We start from the raw sequence: 24,861 nt of genomic DNA on the forward strand, positions 1-24,861 counted from the left end.
ATAGCAAAACAGACCGATGTTCCAACGAAGTGTGCACCACTTGTGAATATTGATACCTGTGATGTGTGCAAGTGGTAACTTTGAATTTCGTTCCACAAGGCAACAGATCAGTTTTCAGCAAAGTCGTAATGAAGAACTAATATGTCCGTATTCTGAGATGTGGCTGATTTTACTTCTGCTATGGTTTATCTCTGAATTCTCCGGATATGATGGTGAGCTATTTCTTTCATGACCCAATGCCTAATGACTGTTAACAAACTTCTCTGGCTCTACTGTCTTCTTCACCAAACTTTCTCCCTCCCACAATTCAACTCATAGGTTACGTCATTGTCAGCACCCTGAAGGTGTAATGCTTCAACAGTCATTTCCTCAGCACCAGGACATATTGCATACTCCTGCAACCAACATTTATCTTGCTGCTCTCGAAATATACACAAAAGCATCAGGTCCATCTCTGTGAACATCTTTCCTGTGACACTGCTTATGGTGAAACAAACACGTTTCAAATTAGTGCAGTAAATACATAAGCACACTTCCTTCACTGGCTGGCAATTTTGAGACACCAATTTTTAAATTTGTGTTCTTCTTTTTCATTAGGAGATTTGTTTCTCTTACTGTTCTTGTCATATATCTTAACTTTTTCACCATTTTCACTAACAGATGACATTAGTCCGGTTAGGACTTTGCCGTTGGAATCTTTGTCATCACTTAGGTAATATTCCGGAGCAACAGTAAGCATATCATCTTGCAATGGATGCCCACAATAAGAATCTGGGCATGCTCAACTGCCTTTCTCGTTCTTGATTTTACGAGCTTTTGAAATCAAATAATGTGAAGAAGTGGGTGTGCATTTCTGTATCTGCTGATTAGAGCAGCTACCTGGTATCAGTGTCAGTAACTGTATCTTCTCAGTATAAGTGGTTGCTGAGAGAGCAGTATTTAGGTTTTGAAATCACACATCACATTTCATGCACAATTCACTATCTTCAGGTTTTGCACCAAGTGCATCTACATTATACACTTCACAAAGTTTTGAAGATGTTGCTTGTGTAAAACTCATGTCAATTTCTTTTTGCATAATGTTTTCTTCTTGTGCTTCTTACCTTTCCTGGTAAGCAGAAATGCTAACATTCAACACATCAACAATTTCACACCCAGGAATATAAACATCTGCATTGTCTTCTTCAGTTTCACATTTGAGTGACTGTAATCGTTCAGGTAGGTTGTCACCAAGTTTCTTCCGGTAGTGAGTGTACCACCTCCTGCACAATGGATATGATGCTAATACAATTACTTGAGGACCAAGATATTTCTGCAATACCTCTGACAGGTTTCCAACAACTGGGAAGCATTTTTCACTTTTCTTAAACACCATCTTCTTGTGTTTTTTTTTTCATAGTCCACCCACCTCATTCTTTCACTACTGTATTTTCTCACTGACATTGTGTCTCACAAAAAGTTCAAACCAAACACAAAACTTGATGAACCAAACACAAAACTTGATGCAGAATGGTTTACGTGCTAGCTCTCACTCATTTGTTATAAATAGAGGAGCGATGGAAACGGTGTTGCCAACAAGCATATTTTACACTAGACAATTCAGTGTTGCGAAATATGTTGAAAATTTTTTAACACTTTACACTCAAAAATACTCCTCACTGTGTTTGCACTGATTACTAACATATCAACCAAACAATATTGTGTATATAATAGAGGGAAACATTCCACGTGGGAAAAATATATCTAAAAACAAAGATGATGTAACTTACCAAACGAAAGCATTGGTTTGTTGATAGACAGACAAACACACACACAAAATTCAAGCTTTCGCAACCCACGGCTGCTTCATCAGGAAAGAGGGAAGGAGAGGGAAAGACGGAAGGATGTGGGTTTTAAGGGAGAGGGTAAGGAGTCATTCCAATCCTGGGAGCGGAAAGACTTACCTTAGGGGGAAAAAAGGACAGGTATACGCGCGCGCGCGCGCCCACACACACACACACACACACACACACACACACACACACACACACACACACACACACACACACACACACCCATCCGCACATATACAGAGACAAGCAGACATATGTAAAGGCAAAGAGTTTGGGCAGAGGTGTCAGTCGAGGCGGAAGTACAGAGGCAAAGATGTTGTTGAATGACAGGTGAGGTATGAGCGGCAGCAACTTGAAATTAGCGAAGGTTGAAACCTGGTGGGTAATGGGAAGAGAGGATATATTGAAGGGCAAGTTCCCATCTCCGGAGTTCTGATAGGTTGGTGTTAGTGGGAAGTATCCAGATAACCCGGACGGTGTAACACTGTGCCAAGATGTGCTGGCTGTGCACCAAGGCATGTTTAGCCACAGGGTGATCCTCATTACCAACAAACACTGTCTACTTGTGTCCTTTCATGCGAATGGACAGTTTATTGCTGGTCATTCCCACAAGAAAGCTTCACAGTGTAGGCAGGTCAGTTGGTAAATCACGTGGGTGCTTTCACATGTGGCTCTGCCTTTGATCGTGTACACCTTCCGGGTTACAGGACTGGAGTAGGTGGTGGTGGGAGGGTGCATGGGACAGGTTTTACACCGGGGGCAGTTACAAGGGTAGGAGCCAGAGGGTAGGGAAGGTGGTTTAAGAACCACAAAAGTGCCCCACTTGTGACAGGATACTTTCCGAGACTGGATCAGACTCTGAATGTGGCTCTCCAGCAGGGATACGACTTCCTCAAATCCTGCCCTGAAATGAGATCCATCCTTCATGAAATCCTCCCCACTCCACCAAGAGTGCCTTTCCACCGTCCACCTAACCTTTGTAACCTCTTGGTTCATCCCTATGAAATCCCCAAATCACCTTCCCTACCCTCTGGTGTTATTTAGCTCTGCTTTCATTTTTTTGTAATACCTTGAGATGTGCGAACACACACACACACACACACACACACACACACACACACACACACAGAGAGAGAGAGAGAGAGAGAGAGAGAGAGAGATCGTGATTTCAGTCTGATAAGCTTTCCTAGACTAATCACAACAGACAAAACACCACTGTTCATGGCTGAAAGAGAAAATACAACAACATTTGGCAATTAAAACTTCTGATAATACTATCAATCTGGATTCATCAACTACTTCCCAGTCATGCAGATACCTCTGAGGAATGGTTTGTATGGAAACACTGTTTTGTATTTCATAGTTTATTTACTTATAAGTACAAAGCTGGGAATTAATTGTCTTTACATTCAAACACATTCTGTAACAAACTGGTGAATTTCAAGCTTGTTCCACACAAGAAAAATTAATTGTGTAGAAATCACCTCTGAAGTTATGATTAATGTACTTAACAAAACAAGCAGTATTTGATTCTCTGTATGTAACAGACAGAGAATTAGGTCTAGGAGAAGCACAAAGTAGTTCTTCCTCCTCTTCTGGAGAAATGTACACTGTTGATCCTCCACATTCACTACAGTTCTCACAATTCAAGTAAAGTGTGACATCTAACAAGCTTTCTTTAGAAAAGCTTGTATCATTTACCAATGAATAATATCCTGACTTCCACCTTCTAATTTCATATGAGCAAGCAGAAACTTTGATAGTTTTGTCACAAGATTTCTTCATCTTACCAATGCATGTGAGATCTAGACATGTCAACACGGAAAGTAACTGGAACAGCTTTTCTGATTTCATAAGTGTAAGTAATCCTTGTACCTCAGAACTCAGAGTGGACTCATCTGCTGTATCATATAACCAATAATTAACAGGTCTTTTTCTTAACCAAGATACTGTACTTCTAGAAAGTGCTTTACAACAACTGTCATAAAATTCTTTACAGAGAAAATCTTCCAGCATGATTGAGCTAGTCTTCTCAAAATGTAAATTAAGTGTTTTCAGTAATTCATCACCATTATAATATACACTGTTTATCACATTTGAGGAAAACGAATCTTCAACCTGCAACAGAGGAACTGTAACAGAGTCATTATTTCCCAACTTATGCTCCCTTCTTTTAATTTTTCTGGAACCATAAAACCAACCATTCACAGTTATTCTCGTTCTATCCATCGTAAATACTTCTTGTACCTGATGGAATGATATTTCTGACACCTCAAAGAAAACAAAAGAATTAAATTGAGGCAATATTGATTTAACAATATTTCCTGGCTCTGTTTCCATGGTGTTAAATAGTTGCAATGCTCCACCATCATGTGCGGTCCAGTTACGATTCAGATAAAAAATATACGCTATGCATCTATCCTCACACTGGTCATCATGACAGAGAAGATAATCTGTATCATCATAACATGAACAATTTGCAGATACTTTCTCCCTCAGTTGTATATTGGTAACATCTTCTAGCCACTGTCGAATGGTATTATTTAGAAGGCATCTGAATGAATTAATAGCAGGCAAGTCAAAACCAAAAAGATCTTCAGACTGACGATATTGGTATAAGTCATTATTCTTCATTTGGAATTCTAAGCTAAGTAGCTCAACCTTCAGTTTCTCCAAGTACGCATGATCAGATATAAGATTCGTCAAAGTGCAAATCTTAAAAGGTTCACTAAGTAGAGAAATGCCCCACTTTTCACTAGGGCCTAAATCAGATTTGCCTGACCAATGACTTGACAACCAATCCTTTACTTCATTTTGAAGTAGATCAGACCTAACTTCAACACAATTTTCAGCTGAAACATTTGATTCTGAATTTACACAGCCTTTCGCTGACATGGTGGGATGATGTAATTGTAGACTTAATGCTTGATATATCCTTTCCTTTTTTAGCTTATTAGACACTATTACACAGGATACTAGATGTGTCTCAAGTTTAAATATTCACTTTTCATCAGGGTAATATTCTGTACTTACATAGAGCTTATAATCAAAAACTAGAAAGAGTATCAGTGAGAAAACTGCTTCAGTTCTGTGTAAGAGAAGTTCCATTTCAAAAAACAGTAATTCATTTTTTCCATCAATATCTCTGTCTTCTTCTCTTGTCTGAAAAACACAAAGCTATGTCTCAATAAATGCCTTCTTTGCACAATATAATGAAATAATTAACTTACTCAAGGCAATTTTGATGGTTTACATGTAAGTGTAGCAACAGATAATGCTTTAGTTAAAACTTCTGCACTGAGAGGAAGTGTTCAATACATAAAACTATTCGCTGACATTTTGTCCCCATCTGTTGGAGACATCACCAGAGATAAACTGAAACTGCATCGAAAAGTCAAGGTTGTCTGGAAATTATACAGCTGTTATACAGGGCACCATCATTTGTCACATGGTGCTCTATGCATATCTCTGACTTGTGGCATCATTCTCAATTAAGATTAATCAAAGTAAACACTGGAAGTTACATCAAACAATGAAAAATTTGGGATAAATTGTTACTGATATAAATTTATTGAAGCCACCAGTGGTTTCAACTGCACAAAAGTCAAATGCGCGACTGAGTAAACCAATTAATGTCACCACACAGAGAGATCATAACTGGCAAACGATTCTGGGGGTGATATTGGGGCACCAGACTGGAAACATTTTTGTGGAAGATAAGTCTTGTTAACTGGAAATTGAATATAAGAGTGCATCTTTCCTGCTCAGTAACAAATAAAATACATCGGCAGCTTAGTTGAGTAATAGTTGGAATCACAGAATCGTAACGGGATTATCTTTGTCTCTGTCAGGAGGCTATCCGTGGTTCTCATCTGAAAGGCATGGTTACAGGTATGATTCGATGGTGATGGACTGGATCTAAAAGGCATAGCATCAATGGGTCTGCTAATCCATAGGCCAGGCTTTCTTAACCTAAGCGGGATAACATGAAAGCAAAGTAACGAAAGATTGGAGCAAATGGCTCCTCAATAAGTGTTGCTGAGGTAACATAGAGTAGTGGTCGCCAAACTGTGGCCCGTGGGTGACATGCAGTGTGAATCAAGTACTCATGTGGACCATGGTTCTCAGCCATATTTTATAATAATATGCACCTAGCAACTAACAGCTAAATCCAAAACCGCCAACTAACATTAAGATCTTATGAGTGCACCTTTCCTGCTCAGTAACAAATAAAAATAGTTACAGAGACAGCAATGTTTTAAGGTGTGTTTAATTTTAATTTGGCCATGAGCCAAATACAGAACATATTAGAGAGATGGTCACTTCAAAAATAGTTAAGTATTTGTAGCAAGAAACAGTCATTTAAATTAAGGGTGCTGTAATACAACATGAATAGAAGAAAAAAAGACATTCAAAACATATAGTAAATATTTGTGATCGCATCTGATATTGCAAAATACAGTTAAATGTAAGTACAGTTATTGTTATTAATCAATTGGTCCTCCATTCACACAAACACAGCAACTACTGAGGATGGGTGCAATCGGAAATAGAGAACAGTTGACATAAAGTATTCTTAAATGTGCTGACTTTTGACTTGGGTCCAAGATGCCGCTCCCCAAAATCAATATTGGCTCTTGCAAAAAATGTTGACTACTATTGGCATAGAGCATTAAGTTTTGTCTGGCACATCCATTTCAGGAATGATAGCTCAGCATCAGAAACTAGTCCTAGAAAGTGGTATGTTTCTACAACCTTAAGCATTTCACATGCAAATACAAGTTTGATGTAAGTGGATGGATTGGTGATGGGAGATGTGCATTTACACACGTTTTGAAAGTAAAACCTTGTGCTACTGTCAATAACTCACTGGAACATATCCAGTGATCCAGAAAATATTTAAAACTGTCAGCGTTTCTAAATCCATATCTCAAAGATTATGCTATACCATCTGCCCTGTCAGATCTAATATTCTGCACAGATGCCAGTGGTGAGCAGTATGTGCAGTTATAGAAAAGGATGCCAGGAAAATGTGACATGCAGATGCATACAGGAATGAACCACGAGTTCATATTTAAACTGATGTGCCACACCTAAAGGTAATAAGTGAGAATGTTCACTATGATAATTCAGTTCCTAATTCAACGAGGTGATGCCAGCACTTCCGCTTAAGCTGATGAAGGTGAGGAAGCCAAGTCAATCGGGTGTCGAAAACCAGTCCTAAAAACTGATGTGTCTCCACTACAGTGAGGGGATCGTCAGTAAGGTCAAGTTTTCATTTCGTATGAACAGTATGACACCAACAGAAGTGCGTAACATATGACTTTGCAGCCAAAAACTGGAAGCTGCGACTAGAGACCATGACTGTGCCTTATGGATGGCTCCCTGTAGGTGCCGCTCAGCAACACCAGTATTGGTGGAGCAGTACGAAATACAGAAGTCGTCCGGATACAGAGAGGGTGAGACGGACTGCTCTACAGCTGCTGCTAGACCGCTAATGGCCACTAAAAATAGAGATACACTCAATACAGAGCCCTGCAGGACCCCATTCTCCTGGATATGGGGGAAACTATGGGAGGCACCAACTTGGACACTGAAAGTATGGAGCAAAAGGAAATTCTGGATAAAAATCGGGAGCGGGCCTCGGAGACACCACTTGTTTAATGTGGCGAGGATATGATGTCGCCAGGTGATGTCATACACTTTTAGTAAATAAAAAAAGACAGCAACAAGATGTTGGCGTCTGGAAAAGGCTGTTTGGATGGCAGACTCGATAGACACAAGATTATCAGTGGTAGAGCGACCCAGGCGAAAACCTTCCTGGCATGGAGCCAGTAGGCCATGTGACTCCAGGACCCGGCCCAACAACCGACACACCATACATTCCAGCAGCTTACCAAGAATGTTGGTGAGGCTGATGGGCCGATATCTATACACATTAAGTGGGTTTTTCCGGGTTTGAGCACTAGTATGATGGTAGCTATCCACATTAAGCGGGTTTTTGCTGGGTTTGAACACTAGTATGATGGTGCTCTCCCGCCAGTGTGGTGGAAAGATGCCATCGTACCAGATCCGGTTGCAGATCACGAGGAGATGTTGCTTGTAGTCAGACGAGAGATGATTAATCATCTGACTGGGGATCCACTCAGGCCCAGGAGCTGTGTCGGGGCAATATGCAATGGCACTGAGGAGCTACCACTCTGTAAATGGGGCGTTATAGGGTTTACTGTGGTGTGTAGTGAACGAGAGGACTTTAACTTCCATCCACCATTTGACAGTGTGCCAAAGGCTGTGGTGTAATTCTCTGACACAGAAGTGCGAGCATAGTGCTCAGCAAAGTGCTGGGCAATTGCGTTTGCGTTGGTAGAAAACACGCCATTTACGTTAATACCGGGAACACCCATTGGGGTCTGGTACTCACAAACTAGTTTGGTCTTTGCTCAGACTTGGGAAGGTGGCGTATGGTACCCAATGGTCAAAATGTATCTCTCATAACACTCCTGTTTCCGTCTTCTGATAAGCTAGCGAACACGGGCACAGAGTCGTTGAGATGCTCCATGGAAGGGTGCCGCTTATGCCACTGTAGAGCTCACCGATGCTCCTTAATTGCCTCTGCAACTTCCGGTGACCACCAAGGGACTGTCTTTCACTAGGGGCACCCTAAAGAACGAGGGATTGCGTTTTCTGCCGCAGAAATGATTGTTGTAGTTACCTGCTCAACTACCACATCGATGTTACCATGTGGGGGAGATTCAACGGTGACAGGAGAGGTGAAAGTGTCCCAGTCTGCCTCGTTTAAAGCCCATCTGGGCAGGTGCCAATGGGCCTGATGCCAGGGCTGTGACAGAAAGATGGGGAAGTGGTCATTACCACACAGGTCATCATGTGCTCTACAGTGGATAGATGGGAGAAGGCCAGGACCGCAAACCGAGAGATCTATGGCCGAATATGTGCCATGTGTCACACTGAAATGTGCGGGGGCACGTGTATTTAAGAGGCAGAGGTCGAGTTGTGACAGTAAATTTCCGACATCTCTGCCTCGGCCAGTAAGCATGGTGCCACCCCACAAGGTGTTATGAGCGTTAAAATCTCCCAAAAGTAGGAAAGGTTTAGGGAGCTGATCAAGCAGTGCAGCCAATGCGTTCAGGGGTACTGTACCATCTGGAGGAAGATATATGTTGCAGACAGTCATTTCCTGTGCCGTCCTTATCCTGACAGCCACTGCTCCAAGAGGGGTTTGAAGGGGCACAGGTCCACTGCATACTGAGTTCAGGACATAGACACAAACTCTACCACTAGTACAGGCAAAGAGGGCATTCCTGACCAAGAAAAGTCTACTAGTATAAAACAGAGGCCTTAATATGAGGCAGAAATGGCTGAGAATGTATGTTTGGAGCACAACATTGTATAATAGTGAATCATGGGCAGTGGGAAGACTTGAACAGAAGAGAATTAAAGTGTTTTGGGTTGTGGTTCTACAGAAGAATGTTGAAAATTAGGTGGACTGATGATATGTTTCTCCGAAGAATCAGCAGAAAAAGGAACATATGGAAATCAATGACAAGAAGAGGTACTCCCAAGATTGGAAATGTGTTAGGCATAGTCCATATCAATTCAGGCAGGCTAGGAAAAAATCTTACCTTCATAGTCTCGGATGTTATTGAATTTAACATATGTTAAAATGAAGGACTAAGTAGGGAACAAGTATTTTTTTTTTTTGTTTTCTCCAAAAAAAATTCTGCTCCGAGATACAGCCCTCCAAAGATGACACTGTGCATACTATTTTGAAGATGGAAATTTTTGAAAAATTCTGCCGATTAGCATCATATAGTTCTACATTCCCTGAAAAGAAGAGCTTCCACTTTTAGGTTGGACAGGTTTTATAAACAATTGAAGTTTTTGCCATGTATGAAACCTGTTTTATCATCACATAACAGACTCATAAAAATCAAAGCCTAGGGTTATTTAACATAATTTTAGTTTTGAAATATGAGTAAGAGACTCATTTTTTCAAGCATTTTAAATGGTTCCAAAATTTATGTGAAAGGTCCAAAGACTTAAAGGTTTCAATTTATACAACTTCTGTGCACTCTGATTTGACTGAAATAAGCCAGTCAATGAACTAAAAATGTTTTCCATTGCTTCAGTATCTTCCTTTGATATAGAGTGATGCATTCCTGTTGAACCAATAGGAACTGGACCACTTACAATCTTCAAAACATTGTGAACAGGAAGTGAGCACTGATGGCATTGGAAACCTATATCTGGCAGGTGGTCCATGTGGTAGCATAAAGTTCATTACAATTTCGTTTAACCCATAACTGATGTCTATAATCTCTGCAATCTACCAATCACAGTCATATATACATGCCATAAACATCCCCCTTCTCAGGTTGTGAATGTGAATATTATCCTGTTGTTGCTAAGGTGTTGGCCAAACAAATGAAATTTACTGTTTCTTGCTTTTTAAAGTGCATGCAATATGAGTTCGCCCATCACTTTGAGTCCAAAAATATGTCTTCTGAATTCCTTTCACAGGAGTAGTTTGTTAGGACAATTCTTCCTTTTTTCTGCTCATGGAATTCTTCGATTTCCTCTTTGGGCAAAAGAATGAGGGTTGTGGATGTGTAAGATTTCACGATTCTCGTAAAAGCCCCAGAATTCTGAATCACAGCTGTATTTGGCCTGGAAAAATTGTTTTGTAGCATGGTGCTTCAGCAAGCCGCCTACACCATCATAAGGCCCCTTCCTGTGACCAGTAGCACTGTATATCCACTCAGTTGGCACATGCGACTTAATCAATTCAAACAGCTGGTAATGATTTATGAAATGACCAAGAGCACCATCAGAAATAATAATGATCTCCTCTGCCCCTGTTTGCAGTTGAAGAATTTTGCACATTGCTAGCAAAGCATGTGCCGAGTCATGTCCCGTGTCATCACTTATAACTGCAACACTTGTGGTCTTGTTTTAAAAATATGTCACTCCCGTAAAAACTCAAACCAGGTCATTACTCCAATGATACCCTTGTACTTCTTGTGGGAGAATTACAAACCAGTTCTCAGCAAAATCACAGTGAAGCACCCTTTCACTTCTGCAATGTGTTGTTGCTGCAATTGCTTCAGATGCTGGTGTGTTACTGCTTTCACTGGCCATTTACCAAGTTCATCAATGAAACTGTCAAAGGCAACAGTTTTCTTTATTAGTTCATTTTCCTCCCATGTCGCATATGTAATTTCTGCAGAGTTATCTTCTATGTCTTCCAGGCCAAGTGTCTGTAAAGACAGTCCTCCCATTCCAGGGCAGTCACCATATTCTTCAAACAAACAAGTCTCTTGCTTTACGTCACAGACCACTAATGACTCCACACGCCCAACCAAGGTGTCATATGTCACGTGCTCCAGTAACTTCTTCAAAGTTACCACACAAAGTTCAAAATTCACACAGTACACACAGACAGACATCTCTGGGTGGGTTTGGAACTACCCACTTAGGTTGTGGCACATAAAATGTTGATCTTCCAATATGTGAAGTTGTATAGTTGCTCTTATAAACCGCAAAAGTTTCTTTGATACTGTGAGTCCTGTACCTCTTCCCTTTCACAACTTTTTGACCTTCAACTGTTACAGTTATAGTGCCTTTTTTGTTGGCACTCTGGCGACAACAGTCCCATTTATCTTCCAGATAAAATGACTGCACTATCTGAACTTGAGCTACTTCTACAGGATGACCTATTAATAGAGATCTGGTCTACCAAAGACTCTTTTTACAGACCTCACATTTCTTGATTTGTCTACCATATACTCTGATACTGATGGAACCTGGTTAAAAATTGTTTTCTTTGAAAATGTCTCTGGAATAATAGTTAAAACTTCCACCTTTTCATTGTAAGATGCACAATATTCAACAGCTGAACTGATATTTGTAAAAAATTCCTGGCAAGAGGTGCAAGAGTGCTTTGGTTTATTTTCTGCTGAAGATGGAATTTCTACTTTGAAGAGTGTGGTCAGTTTTACTGTAGTGTATTCATCTATAGCTTTAGTAATTTCTTTACACTTTCTTGATGCATGGAGCTTATGACTCAACTTACTGACCATGGTTTCTAAACAGGACTAATGCCTACCTATGCAACTGACTGATTCAGGATATTTAATTCTTCCTCTACTGATGCAAAATCTGAATCATCTGCACTATGGGAGGCTTCACCTTGTTGAGATACCTTCATTGTTACTCTGTCAAAACATTTATAACACAAAAAATCGTCAATGGAAACATCTTCACTTTGAAACAGTCTTCAAATGAAAACACTTATTCCTAACCTGAACAAAGTCTGTTGTTTGGTTTGTCTTATATATCACTCTTTTATGTATATGCAAATAGTCAGCACACTTCACTCTCCTGTGGCCCCAGTCAGAAGTCATTTCAAACAGTTCTTTTCACAAAACACACAGCAGCTGTGTCAACTGGTAAATTCCTCACGAAAACACAAAACTCTCTGGATGGTCTCAGATTTCTTATAAGCCTCTTCAGTAAAGAAATTCGCCCTGAACAACTACAATACAGAAACCTGCAGTGAACAACTACGACAAAGAAACTGACAAGAAACTACAACAAAGTGTAAGAAATATCTGCAATAATTAAAGTGAAAAGAAATAACTGAAACGAAGGAAGTGATACGAAATAACTGCAACAAAGACAATAGAAATAAATGTTGTACAAAGAAATTAGTAAGAAACAACTACAGTGAATACATACATTACCCTTTAAAGTTAAAAAAATGATTTTTTAAAATAAAACCTGTCCAACTTAAAAGTGGAAGCTTTCCTTCAGAGAGAATATAGTACTAAATGGTACTAATCAACAGAAAAAAATCAAACTTTTCTGGGCTGGCATTTTTGGGAAATTTTTTTTTTCAAAAAAAAAAAAAAGGCTACGGTGACAGATCTTTGACAAATATGTGCAAACAGAGGATACCACTGTAATCATAAAGCAATTACCTTTAAAATAATAATAATAAAAATTAAAAAACTGTAACAAAATATCTAGAACTGTAACAGCGATACAATATTTTTAAAAAAATTCCGAAATTCGCATCTTCAAAATGGTGTTCACTGTGTCATCCTTGGAGGCCTGTTATCTCGGGGCAAGAAATTTTTTGGAGAAAACAAAAAAATACATGTTTCTTACTTACACCTGAATTTTAACATAGGCCTTTGCTAAACTCAATAACATCTGAGACTATGAAGGTAAACACCCTGCCTGGAGTGATAAGGATTACGCCGTTAAGAAATCAGGGAGAATCTAACACGATACCATTGAGGAAAGTCTAATGTGTGCCATTCATGGAATTAGAAGGAGCTGTAGGTGGGTAAAAACTGTTGAGGAAGGCAGAGATTGGAATATGTCAAACAAATAAGTGAGGACATAGGGTGCAAGTGTTACTTTAAGATGAAGATGTTGACACATGAGAAGACTGATGACTCTTAAAACACGCGCGCACACACACACACACACACACACACACACACACACACACACACACACACACACAGAGAGAGAGAGAGAGAGAGAGAGAGAGAGAGAGAGAGAGAGAGAGAGAGATGATTAAGATTTCAGAACCAGAATTTAAACTCTAAGGCATTTCCAGAAGCAGATGGGGTCTCCGACCAAAAGGCTGATATCATTGGGTGAGCCAGCCATAACTTAACTACTCCACCTGGTGTGCAAGATATATAAGATGGGGGAAATACCACGAGACTTCAAGAAGAATGCTAACAGGTGTGCACAGTACTGAACTATAACTTTAATAAGTCATGTTTGCAAAATACCGACACAAATTATTTAGAGAAGAAAACTAAATTTACAGCACGTGCAGATTCGGAGAAAGCTTTTGGCAGTGTTGATTAGAGTACACTTTTTAAATTTCTGAAGGTGATAGGGGTAAACTACAGGGAGTAAAAAGTTACTTACAACTTGTACAGAAGCCAGATGGAAATTACATGCATGTGTCAAAGGGTATGAAAGGGAAGCAGTGGTAGAGACGAGAGTGAGACAGGTTTGAAGCCTATCCTCAAAGTTAATAATCTGTACATTGAGCAGCCTGGAAGGGAGATTATGAGAAATTGGGGCTCATAGGAGGCATACAGACAGTCATTTTTCCCCCGCTATATCTGTGAGTGGAACAGGAGGGGAAATGACAAGTAGTGGTACAGGGTACCCTCTGCCACACACCTTACAGTGGATTGCTGAGTATCAATGTAGATGTAGAAAACAAGGAGAAATTTGGAAAGGGAACTGAAGTTCAAGGAGCAGAAATAAAAATTTTGCAGTTTGCCGTTGACACTGTTCAACAGAATGGGCATTGCCTTGAAAGGATGTAAGAGAACAACAACAAAGCAAAACAATAGTAACAGAATGTAGTCAAATTAAATAATGCAATGCTGAGGGAATTAGATCAGGAAAATAATCATGATGGCTGAAGAAGAGCCAGGATATAAAATGTAGAATGGCAATGGAAAGGAAATCATTTCCAAGAAGAGAAATTTAGGAAGTCTTTCCTGAAAGCATCTGTCAGGAGTGCAGCCTTGTATGGATGTTAAACATGAATGATAAGCAGTTGAAACAAGAAGAGAATAGCAGCTTCTGAAATGAGGTGCTAAAGAAAAATACTGAAAATTAGATGGGTAGATCATGTACCTAATGAGATGATGCTGAACAGAATCGGTGAGAAAAGAAATTTGTGGTATAGCTTGACTAAAAGACAGCCGATACATCAAGGAATCATCAAATTCATATTAGAGGCAATTGAGGAGGGTAGAAATTGTAGAAAGAGACGAAGAGGCAAGTACAGTAAGCAGGTTCAAACAGACATGTAGCAGTAGTTATTTGCAGATGAAGAGGTTTGCAAATGCCTCAAAAACAAATGTGCATCTGTTTTTTCTTATTACAGCCTCAACTTCACACAATATGCATAGAGAAATACCAGCTGAATATTCGCAACATCATGACATCTTTCAATTTCTTCGGTTTTGTTTAGAAAGACGAAAATGAGTACTTGCACTGTACCCTCGAGTTTTTAGCAAATTTGACACATAACATCTCTGGCAATAATTTCTTGAGTAATTTTCATACTGTGATAATTTGAAGTAAAGTTAGCTTTTTACATATCCGGAATGAACATGGAATTTTGCATGTAATAGCTTACCAATAGAAGATCTTAGAATAAATTTCATTCTCCTATTGGTTTACAATAGTTTACAAACTAAGGGCAAAGTGACAACATCTGGCCAGCAGTATAGTTTTCCTCATGATGTTCTACATCAAATTAATGAAAGCTGCAAATATTCAAGTAACCTGAAGTAAGCATATGCTTAGGATTCTAAAACAGCCCTCTTCTAGCTCTGGCCTCTGACACAATGAAATGTATCACCAGGCTTGAGATCTTGTGTAAAGAAACCATTATCAGACTTGGGAATGGAAATACAGAAGCATCTGATTCCATCCATCTGCTTTGACCCATGACGTGACAAATACGGCAGAAACGACCATACACTATGACTCCAATATGGCGCCTATGTCATCATTACGTAAACATGACAACAAACACGAAAATACATTGAAAAACCAACAACACACACACACACACACACACACACACACACACGCACACGCACACGCACACACGCACACGCACACATGCACACACGTTCCACAAAAAACCTAATGAAACTAACGGGACAAGCGAGGGAAATTGGTTTTTTTTTTTGGGTGGGCACAAAGTAAACATAAACAAATTTACACACACATTACCATACCAAACCACACAAAACGACGAAAAAAACAGACAACACAAAACTCCCCAAATTCCACTAAACACAATATCGTCTGGAATCGGACACTTCCCTTGCTCAACAACAGCTCCTGAGCCCACAAATTGGATTCAAACACTTCCCTTGACCTAAACAGCTCAACAGCAATGCCCGATACCGGAACACCCACAGCCACAAACACACATTGGAATCCAACACTTCCCTTGACCTCAATACACAACAAATACACTAAAAACAAGAAAAAACCAAAAGAAAGACCCAACCCACCCAGACCCCAACCTCCCCCCCCCCCCCCAAAAATAAAATACCCATAAACAAAAAACAAATGCAAAATAAAGAAATCTCAATCAAACACTACAACTCAACAAAAACTGCAACAAAATTGATCCTTCACAACTAAAATCACAAACCAACACCCCTCCCCCACAAACAGTACCAACAATTAAACTCCCCCCCCCCCCACCCTGAGCCGCAGCCAACCACCCACCTAAACCACCCAAACTAACCACCTTCGGCCTGTACAGCTTACTAATAGCCCAAAAAAAACACCAATAGCCTTCAGGGACACTCTTCTGCCAGCAGTACTCATCTAAATGAGACCTAAGGTTAGGTTAGAAGAGCACCTCTTCCCCCTCCCAAGAACTGACTTAATGACCTCCCCCCCCCCCCACATCCCCTCTACAGGATTCGTACAAGGCCCCGTCTCATAATTTTTAAACTCTAAACTATGGTTCACAACTAAATGATTGAACCATCTCTCAACCAACCCCCTATAAGAAGAAAAAGCATCGGAAACTACAGTGGGACCCGGTCCTATAAACTCCTCAAAATTAACCCCACTAATTCTGCCTTAGACTGCTCCTCCACAACCCTAAAAACACATTCCAAACACCCAATCCCCAGTACAACAGCCCCCACACACAGAAACCAACCACAGACTTACCAGTCCCATACTTCCTTTTCCCAAACTGTGACTCGTCCACCTCCACCACAACCCCAGGCCCACCCAACTTACTCCTGTACTCAAAACATACTTCACAACAAAATGAAAACCAGTCACTCCTCTCACTCATGCCAGTCTCATGTGCGCAAAAACTGAGAGAGGATCTATAACAAAAGTAATACGCCAACAACACAATCATGCGCAAGTCCAACCTAGACTTCTCGAACCAGGAACCGCGACATATGGAGCGCCATAGGTTATCCCTATGGCCCCGCCACATATAACCGCCCCTGGTCCGAGACGCTGGAACTTTTGCCAATGTCATTTCATTCCAACAAACAGCGCACTTAACCATCTCCGCAATCAACCCAAACAGCTGTAGAAATTTTATCAATTCCAACGGCGTTGCACTCATCATGACATCGAGTTGCACACTTTTAATTTTATCGGTCATATCCATACATAACAAGAGCAACAACAAATTAATTTACTCAAATTAACACACGACCTACAGCAAACAGCACTACAATAACTTTCACACAAAAACCCTAAATCGTTACCTCAATGAAACCAATTCCGCTGCAAACACAGCCAAAACGAGAACCAGGCAGACAAATCAGTAACACCAAACTGAACCCAATACACCACACAACACAAAACCCCTAAACACACCACCAGAGGCCACCACGAACCGCAACACAATGACACCTACAAACATGCCACACTCACAAACCAAACTCCGCGCCTTCATGACGTCACACACAACAGACTTACACCACGGGTCAAAACCGATGGATGGGATCAGACGCTTCGGTTGATCCCTTGGGGAACTATGGAAGGAAACTCACCTGTAGTTGCTGTTGCACAGTTATTGGGTGTGGCCCCTACGGCAATGAAAATGCGGGTTTCCTCACTTTAAGAGAAATCGGCAGTGCTTAAGCCGCCATGGGCCATAGCAACACATTTATACCATTTTCCATCAATACCCTAAAGTTCCACTCACAAACTGCAATCTATGTGAACACAAAATATGCTACACCTTAAACCAGAATTAATCTAGCACATCAGCAGCATTGTACAATCTAAATACATTCCCTATAACATAAATCCTTTCAAAAAAAAAAAAAGGGGGGGGGGGGGCACTATGAACTTCACTAAAATTTGCAGAATGTGACAACTTGAAGGCAATTTATATGATGTATGTAGCAGCTGTTACACAGAAGTTTTACCACCATGAGGTCAGGTGCCTTTATAACACACAGTTACATTTTGAAGTTTATAACCAGTTTGATTCCGTAGTTATTATATATAGCAGAAAAACAAGCTGAAATATGCCACAATGAGTCACTACAAAAGACACCACTTCTTTTACATTTCATTAGTTCTTCTGACTCAGCTTCACTTAATAACTATCAGGACTTTTGATATTACCTTCCCCACAGAGTAATAAAGAACTGTATGTGGAACATAACGACAGATGTAAGATTTAATTTGAATACCAATGAAATATGGGTTTATTTTCAATGCACTGTCACCCAGCCATTTTTTTTATGGCCTTATACACTCGCATTGAAAAAAAAAAAAGCTAGAGAGAGAGAGCACTACATTTCAGGAGGTTTAGGCCCTGGTCTTTCTAATGAAAATGGTTTAAAAGCTTTTGGTCTCTTTTTTGTAAAAGCGGACTAAAATATTCTTTTTTGAAGTTTTTATAAACACTGTCAATTTTGCCCTCAATTTGTACACTACGGGAAAGTAATAGAAGCACGAAATTTTATGTTCTAAGACCTTCTCTTGGTAAGTTGTGATGCACAAAGTTCCATATTTATTCCACGATTACTTCTAGATATAAAAAGCTAAAATTCACACTTTTTTCCAAAGTTGTACAAGATGGCCTGGTTTTGTTCTTTCAAGAAAATATTGTCAGAGATATTATTTCTGAAGGTTGCCGAAAACTCTGGGGATGCACAGTTGATAACTGTGCTATGGAGTCAAACAAATGACTATATCTCTGCAACTAGTGAACTTTAAACTTTACCAGTATTAATTGGGAACCTGTGTGAATGTTCACACAAAATTTTATCAACATCCATGATGGTCATGCGGGGAATTCTAGACCACTTGGCATGGAATGACCCACAATCAGGTGCAAGGAATCACGAAATTTAGTTCTAATAAATGAAGCTCTCTGGTACGCCCTGCCTGTAATGTGAGACAGTGACTCAGAATATAAGCAAAGAATTACTGATTACCTACCAAACCAATCGCAATTTATGTAGAATAAGATATTAGTAAGACGCGTGCATACAACATCAAAACAATTTTGATTCTACTCTCAGATATTAGCTTACCGAGAAACAATTTTTCTGTCTTTATTTCAACAGAGACACACTACATATGCATTAAGTAACTTCACTTTATTTTTTGGATTTATGATCTGAACTGCAATAGGTTTATGTATCCACCAATGAGAGTAATTAGTTTACAATATCTTCACATCTGCTTTAGTGAATACGTTTGACACAGCAAATCTAAGCACCAGAGAAATGTAGAAGTCTTTTTCATTACAAAAGCACTTTTACTGAAAGGAAGTGAAATATCACCTCAAAGACTGTTGGGTTAAAATGTATGTTACCCACTGAGTAGGGTCGAGGCCCCAGTTATGGCCACATTAAGGGCAATTTGAGATAAATCACATTTTTAGTATAGGCAAAAATATACAAATTACTTAAAAAAATCATCTCTATTGCTTCAAAGTCTACACATTACAACCATGTAAAAACAAATATTCTAAGTTGTATAACAAAAGCAGAAGAAAATATTGAAAAATAAATGGCGCATTTACCCGGTTTTGGCCATGTTGTTTCCCCACTTATGGCTATTTCATATTATAATAAAACTATGGCTAAAATAATTGTCAATCCATGTGCCAAAAAATAATTTGTGCTTTATACAAGTATATAAGACAACAGACAACAAACATACATCAAATATGTAAAAGGTACAGCAAATGAATGAACAGAAAAAAAAATCATTAGGCAAAGTATTGCCCCAGTAATTACTTAAATCAACTTCCAGACAAGTTTATTTCTCACGAGTATCAATGGAACCAGGAAACTTTGTTTTTAATGAATGTCCTTCTTGTACCAAGACTGGATCTGGCAGTTTCCCTATAATATCTTCACCCGTTATAGTCGAAACATCATTTTCAATGTATTCGAAACAAGTTTTCTGAACATTAGAACTTTTTAGGCGCTGAATTTCATATTCAGAATCAGAAAGCACTTTCAAAATACATACTTAAAAATTGCAGGTCTTGTTCTTCTATTTCCTGTTAAACTAAATTTTACCAAAATAAAGTCCCCTACTTTCAAATTCTCACTCGAAGATAGTTTTACATTTTCTGGTATTTCATCTTCATCTCCTTCTACGTAGTCATCTAAATTAATTCTACAGTCCGTCCATTTTTCTTCCTCAGAAGAACTTGTTGGCCTATCACTTAACTCTTGTCTGTTACTTGTTTTCCCCTTTTTTTACATAAGATAATGCCAAGTGCTGCTCTTTGGACTTTAATGCCTTCATAGCTTTTCTCTTCCTTTTTTCCTGCTCCTTCTCCTGCTTCTCTTTCTCCTTCAGTTCATGATATTCCACCCACTTGTCACTAGTCACAACAGTGGGTGTTCTTTCTTTCTCTTTGTGCCTCGTTGTTCGGGTTCTGGCCAAGTGATGACACTTTCAAAAACTGTTGTTAATGATTTTGGTGGTGTCACTTGGATACGCACTATATATGGACTATGGTTGGATGTTGGAGTACCTGAATTATGTGAAATACTATTGGGGGTTGTTGATATACATGCAGAAATAAGACTGTTGGTGGGTGTTGAAGGAATATCTGAATTTTGTAAAATGCTGCTGTGTGTTGAAGATATGTCAATATTATCAACATTTTGAATGGATGAAGGAGTAAGTCTGTCTGCGTTTCGTGAAAGATTCTCTGTTGGATTATCTTCAGAGGGAGGTGCTATGCTATCTGTCAGAATGTCATCAGTGTTACCACTAGCACCATGCATTTCAACCTCAGCTATTTTTCTCCAGAACTTGAAAAGTAATAATGCTTCTTGATTTCCTTCCCACTCATTATTCCTTCTCTTGGTTGCTCTGAACTCCTCTAGAAGGACAGGATCAATTTGCTTTTCTATATACGAGAAATGTCTCTGAAGCTTCTCATTTGTCTGAACTGTGGTTGAGGCTGGTATACTACGAACAACTATCTTGCTGTAATCTACATTGTTCACATTAAATGGAAACAGACCAGTTGCCCTGAAAACAGCACAAATATTTGCCACCATTTTAGGTTCTGTAATAATTTGTGACAGAACAGAAGATACATCAGATTTTGAAATTTCAGTGCCATTCTTTTCAAATCGCCATTTCTGAACAATCTTCTTCGACATTTTTTTCATAGGTCCAAAGACAGCTACATCTAATGGTTGCAAGTTGTGTGTAGAATTGGAATGGAGAGCAACTCGAATAATCTGATTTTCCCTACAATATCTGCTCAAATGAAATGTCAAATGAGAGAAGCGCCCATATAAAAATATTACTACAGGCCGGGAAATTTCAGCTTCTTTCAAGAACAGATCAAATACATTTATTATATACTCAAAAAAACTTTCACCTGTCGCCCATCCATTTCCTGTTTTTCCAATGCCCCAGTTTGGAGGAGCTGCTTTCCCCAATGATGCTGGAATCCTTACATATTTGAACAGCGTTAAGGGAGGAGCAAATTTTCCAGCAGCATTCACTGCAAACAATGTAGTAACGTTTTCTTTGTCAGAGTTACACGACTCATCATAAACATGACGGCCACGAGGACTTATGATTAATTCTCCTTTAGGAGCCAGAAAATAAGAAGTTTCATCCATATTAAAAATTCTATTTGGGTCACTTAACACATCCATATCATTTAAAGTGATGGATACTTCGTTAAACCAGTTTCTTATTTTTTCTTCTGTAACAGAACCTCTAGCCCTACTGCCATATTCTGCCTGTTTTTGTGACAGAACCTTGTGTCTCTTAAGAAATCCATAACACCACTTTTTTCCAGGTCAATTGTTAGTAAATGTAGTCTTACAACTTTCCATATCTGCACTCTCCAGTGTTTGCACAGAAATTTTCTTTAGTAACTTGAAATCCCATGCTAGAAGAGTCCAAAACACAGTCCACTTTTTTTTTTTTTTTTTTTTTTTTTTTTGTTCTCCTAAGACAGAACGTGAACCACAGTGCCCTGTAGATTCTTGTGGAGATACACCAGAGTCCTTGGAACTTTGTACAACTTGCTTGCAGTAGCAACCTTCATTCCCTCATCAATAGCCTTTAGAGCTTCTTTAACTTTGCTGGGAGAATACTGAAACCTCTTATTCTTTGGTTGACTCATTTTTCCTATAAATAATGCACAAAGATGGAGTTAAAGAATGTTGCATATTTGAATAGTGCCTATTGTATATTTTGTACCTTACAAGGGGACTAGTGTAGCAGGGGATACAACCCGTCGGCTTTGGACAATGACGTCACAAGTCGCCAAACGAGAAGCGATTCTTCTTAGTGTTGTAGCTCCCTTCAGTAGCTGATAAGTGTTTTTTGGCTTTTTTAAAAAAATCTCACGAGATAGAATAAACAGATCCACTTTATTAAGCAATCAGTAAAAAACGAAACTGAAACATAACAGCAAAAGCGAAAATGGTAAACTGCTCACTGGCGACTTGTGACGTCATTGTCCAAAGCCGACGGGTTGTATCCCCTGCTACACTAGACCCCTTACAAGCATAAGTAAATTAGTATTATATGCCAAGACAATATTAACAGTGAGGTATATATTGATATAAAAACAGGCCTACCAAAAATTGTTTAATAAGCCTATTTACATAAAATTAGCCTAGTGTAATGTAGGACAGAACACCAATATTGATGTTTTAGTATCAGTTATTAGAAGTGGCCAAAACAGGATACATATATGTCTCCACTTATGGCCACATGCATGGCCATAACGCAGAACCAAGGCTAAATATGGATCTGTTAATGGCCACATACTTTCGGTAACATGTTTTTAGGCTGAGCCTTATAAAACTTATAAGAAATGAAAATACAATGTCTTATCTTATTTCCAAACAGATTAAGTTTCTTCTGATGTTTTCTTTTCTTTTTCCTTTTTTTTTTTTTTTTAAAAAAAAAAAAAAAAAAAAAAAAAGATCATGTGTTGCTTAAAGAAAATTTCTGCAAAACCCAGCTTCTTCAACACTGATCATTTCACAAAATGGTGTCTCCAAACAAAAACAGACAAAAGAATGATTATGTAGACAAATGAATAGAGCCTTTCACGAAGTTTATAATAATCTATGGTAGAACTGGCTGGTATTCCAGAGAAGCTTATAAATTAACCTTTGACATCAAGGTGAATATAAGTGGGGTAGCGGCCAAAACTAGAGGCTTCACCCTAACATAGAAAAAATCAGATGTGTCCTCACCTTGATAAATAATGTTCTATGAAGACGATTTTAAACACCATTCTTAGTTGCTTTTACCTGAATATATGAGAGCTGCCAATGCTTAACCAATGAAGTCACAAGAAAACATGAACAGTAGAAACAGTTTTAGGCTACACAGTTTTCAACCTTCAAACTAAAAACGAAGAAATGCTACATTTATTTCACGATTATAAAAGCTCAATGACATGTAGGCTACTACGTGCAATGAATTACGCAAGAATATGATGTCGTGTTTGATTCTGTAGTTATCCATACTGTCCATAATCTGATTCTGCAAATCTTCCTTTTGTTTTGCACTGAGTGGCACTCAAAGCATTTCACACAAAATTGTGAGTAAATGCTGTATTTGTATGTCAAACAATATTGCAGAAGACACAGCAATCAGCTTCTTCCAACGTTGTACACAGTCCAGACTAAAAACTTACTAATCTGATATTCAAGGAGATGTAAGATTGTTCACTTAATAATCCCTATAAATCTCAAAAAGTGATAAGAAATGCTACTACAGGTCGACAAACAGTGCCGAAGAAGCTACATTGCTGAAATATTAATGAATCTTACAACTTAAGTGTGAATTCAACATATCTATGCATGAAACTACCAGTTCCATGTTCATCGATAAAAATGTACATATCATTAATAATACTACGGTTTCTTACTAAAAACTTTTTTACCTTGACGACTGAACAATGGCTGTAGTCACTCAGAATACTATTCAGATTCCAGAAGTTGCTGCAGATAATTGGTTTGTCCAACTGATTTGACTCTGCAACTGCGATAAACTTGTGCTTAAAATGCACATCTGGTTGCTCCCTGTAAGTATCTGCCTTGATCCAGAATCCTGAACAAATGCAAACGTTGCATGTTAATACACACAATTCCTTTTCTAGAGTCTCCTATTACACATTATAAATTTAGACAATCACCGTAACTTCGGTACGCTATAATTAAGGGTATTATTACTGTAGTTCCCGTAATAAATAACACAAAAACAGTAGCTTTAGAACAAACAGTAGCCCTATACGTACACACTACGTTTTGAGTAAACACATTGTAAACCGCCATAGCAGTGTTATTGTAGTGTTGCCAACAAACATTTGTTTCGCTTCCCTAGTAACAAACATTGTTGGCCAGTTGATTTATTAACAAATTAATATTAATTTTAAAAGTACATATTGCAATAACGGAATTACTTATGTAATTTCTTGCTGTCTCTGTTTCCAATTTTTATTATGTGCAGTTGTATATCTCAGGTATGGCATATCGTTGGTGAAGAAACAATACCGCGTAAAGCCGGGTTCACACACGCAACGAAAGTATCGCCACAAGTGAAGTCATTCTGGAGAGGCGCTGTGGGCTACAGACGCCACAAATTCTTTGTAATTGCGCAGTTTGCAAAATGGCGTCACCTGTCTCAGCTGATTAAACGGCTGTACATATTACTAAATAAGATGTTTTGCAAACATAATAAATGTAAAATATTACTTACCAAAGTGTTTCTCGTCTCTCTTGTCTCGACTACATGTTTTAAGAACCGGTCTGCAGCTTCAAACCAAGCAAGGCTGGGTTTATAAATGCCGTCTGTAGACGCACCACTCTCAAGTGATTTCAGTGCTTTTTTATGTTCACTCATGTAAGCATTTCGAATGCTTCGAATTTTTAATTTTGTTGTAGCTACATCAATTCCAGGTACATATTCACGCATACTGTTTAAT

The 24,861-nt window shown here is 38.9% G+C and overlaps 2 protein-coding genes across 3 annotated transcripts in view; both read right to left on the reverse strand.

Moving 5' to 3' along the window:
• The window catches only part of LOC124777995 (transmembrane protein 231), a 35,911-nt gene extending 11,700 nt beyond the window's left edge, over positions 1 to 24,211 (reverse strand). The window contains exons 1-3 of one of the 2 annotated variants that reach the window (XM_047253563.1): positions 24,073 to 24,211; positions 23,821 to 23,987; positions 4,866 to 4,994 (exon numbers count right to left, since the gene is read on the reverse strand). In XM_047253563.1, the coding sequence (XP_047109519.1) occupies positions 4,866 to 4,994; positions 23,821 to 23,987; positions 24,073 to 24,211 (435 nt within the window). The remainder of the gene's footprint in view (positions 1 to 4,865; positions 4,995 to 23,820; positions 23,988 to 24,072) is intronic. The other variant, XM_047253564.1, reaches the window with a different exon arrangement.
• On the reverse strand, positions 3,181 to 4,859 carry LOC124777994 (prolyl 3-hydroxylase OGFOD1). Its single transcript, XM_047253562.1, has one exon. It carries the CDS (start codon positions 4,725 to 4,727, stop codon positions 3,273 to 3,275), a length of 1,455 nt encoding a protein of 484 aa, XP_047109518.1. The 5' UTR covers positions 4,728 to 4,859; the 3' UTR covers positions 3,181 to 3,272.
• Positions 24,212 to 24,861: the final 650 nt, after the last annotated feature.

This window comes from Schistocerca piceifrons, chromosome 2, assembly GCF_021461385.2.
Source record: "Schistocerca piceifrons isolate TAMUIC-IGC-003096 chromosome 2, iqSchPice1.1, whole genome shotgun sequence".
Classification (NCBI taxonomy): Eukaryota; Metazoa; Arthropoda; class Insecta; order Orthoptera; family Acrididae; genus Schistocerca; species Schistocerca piceifrons.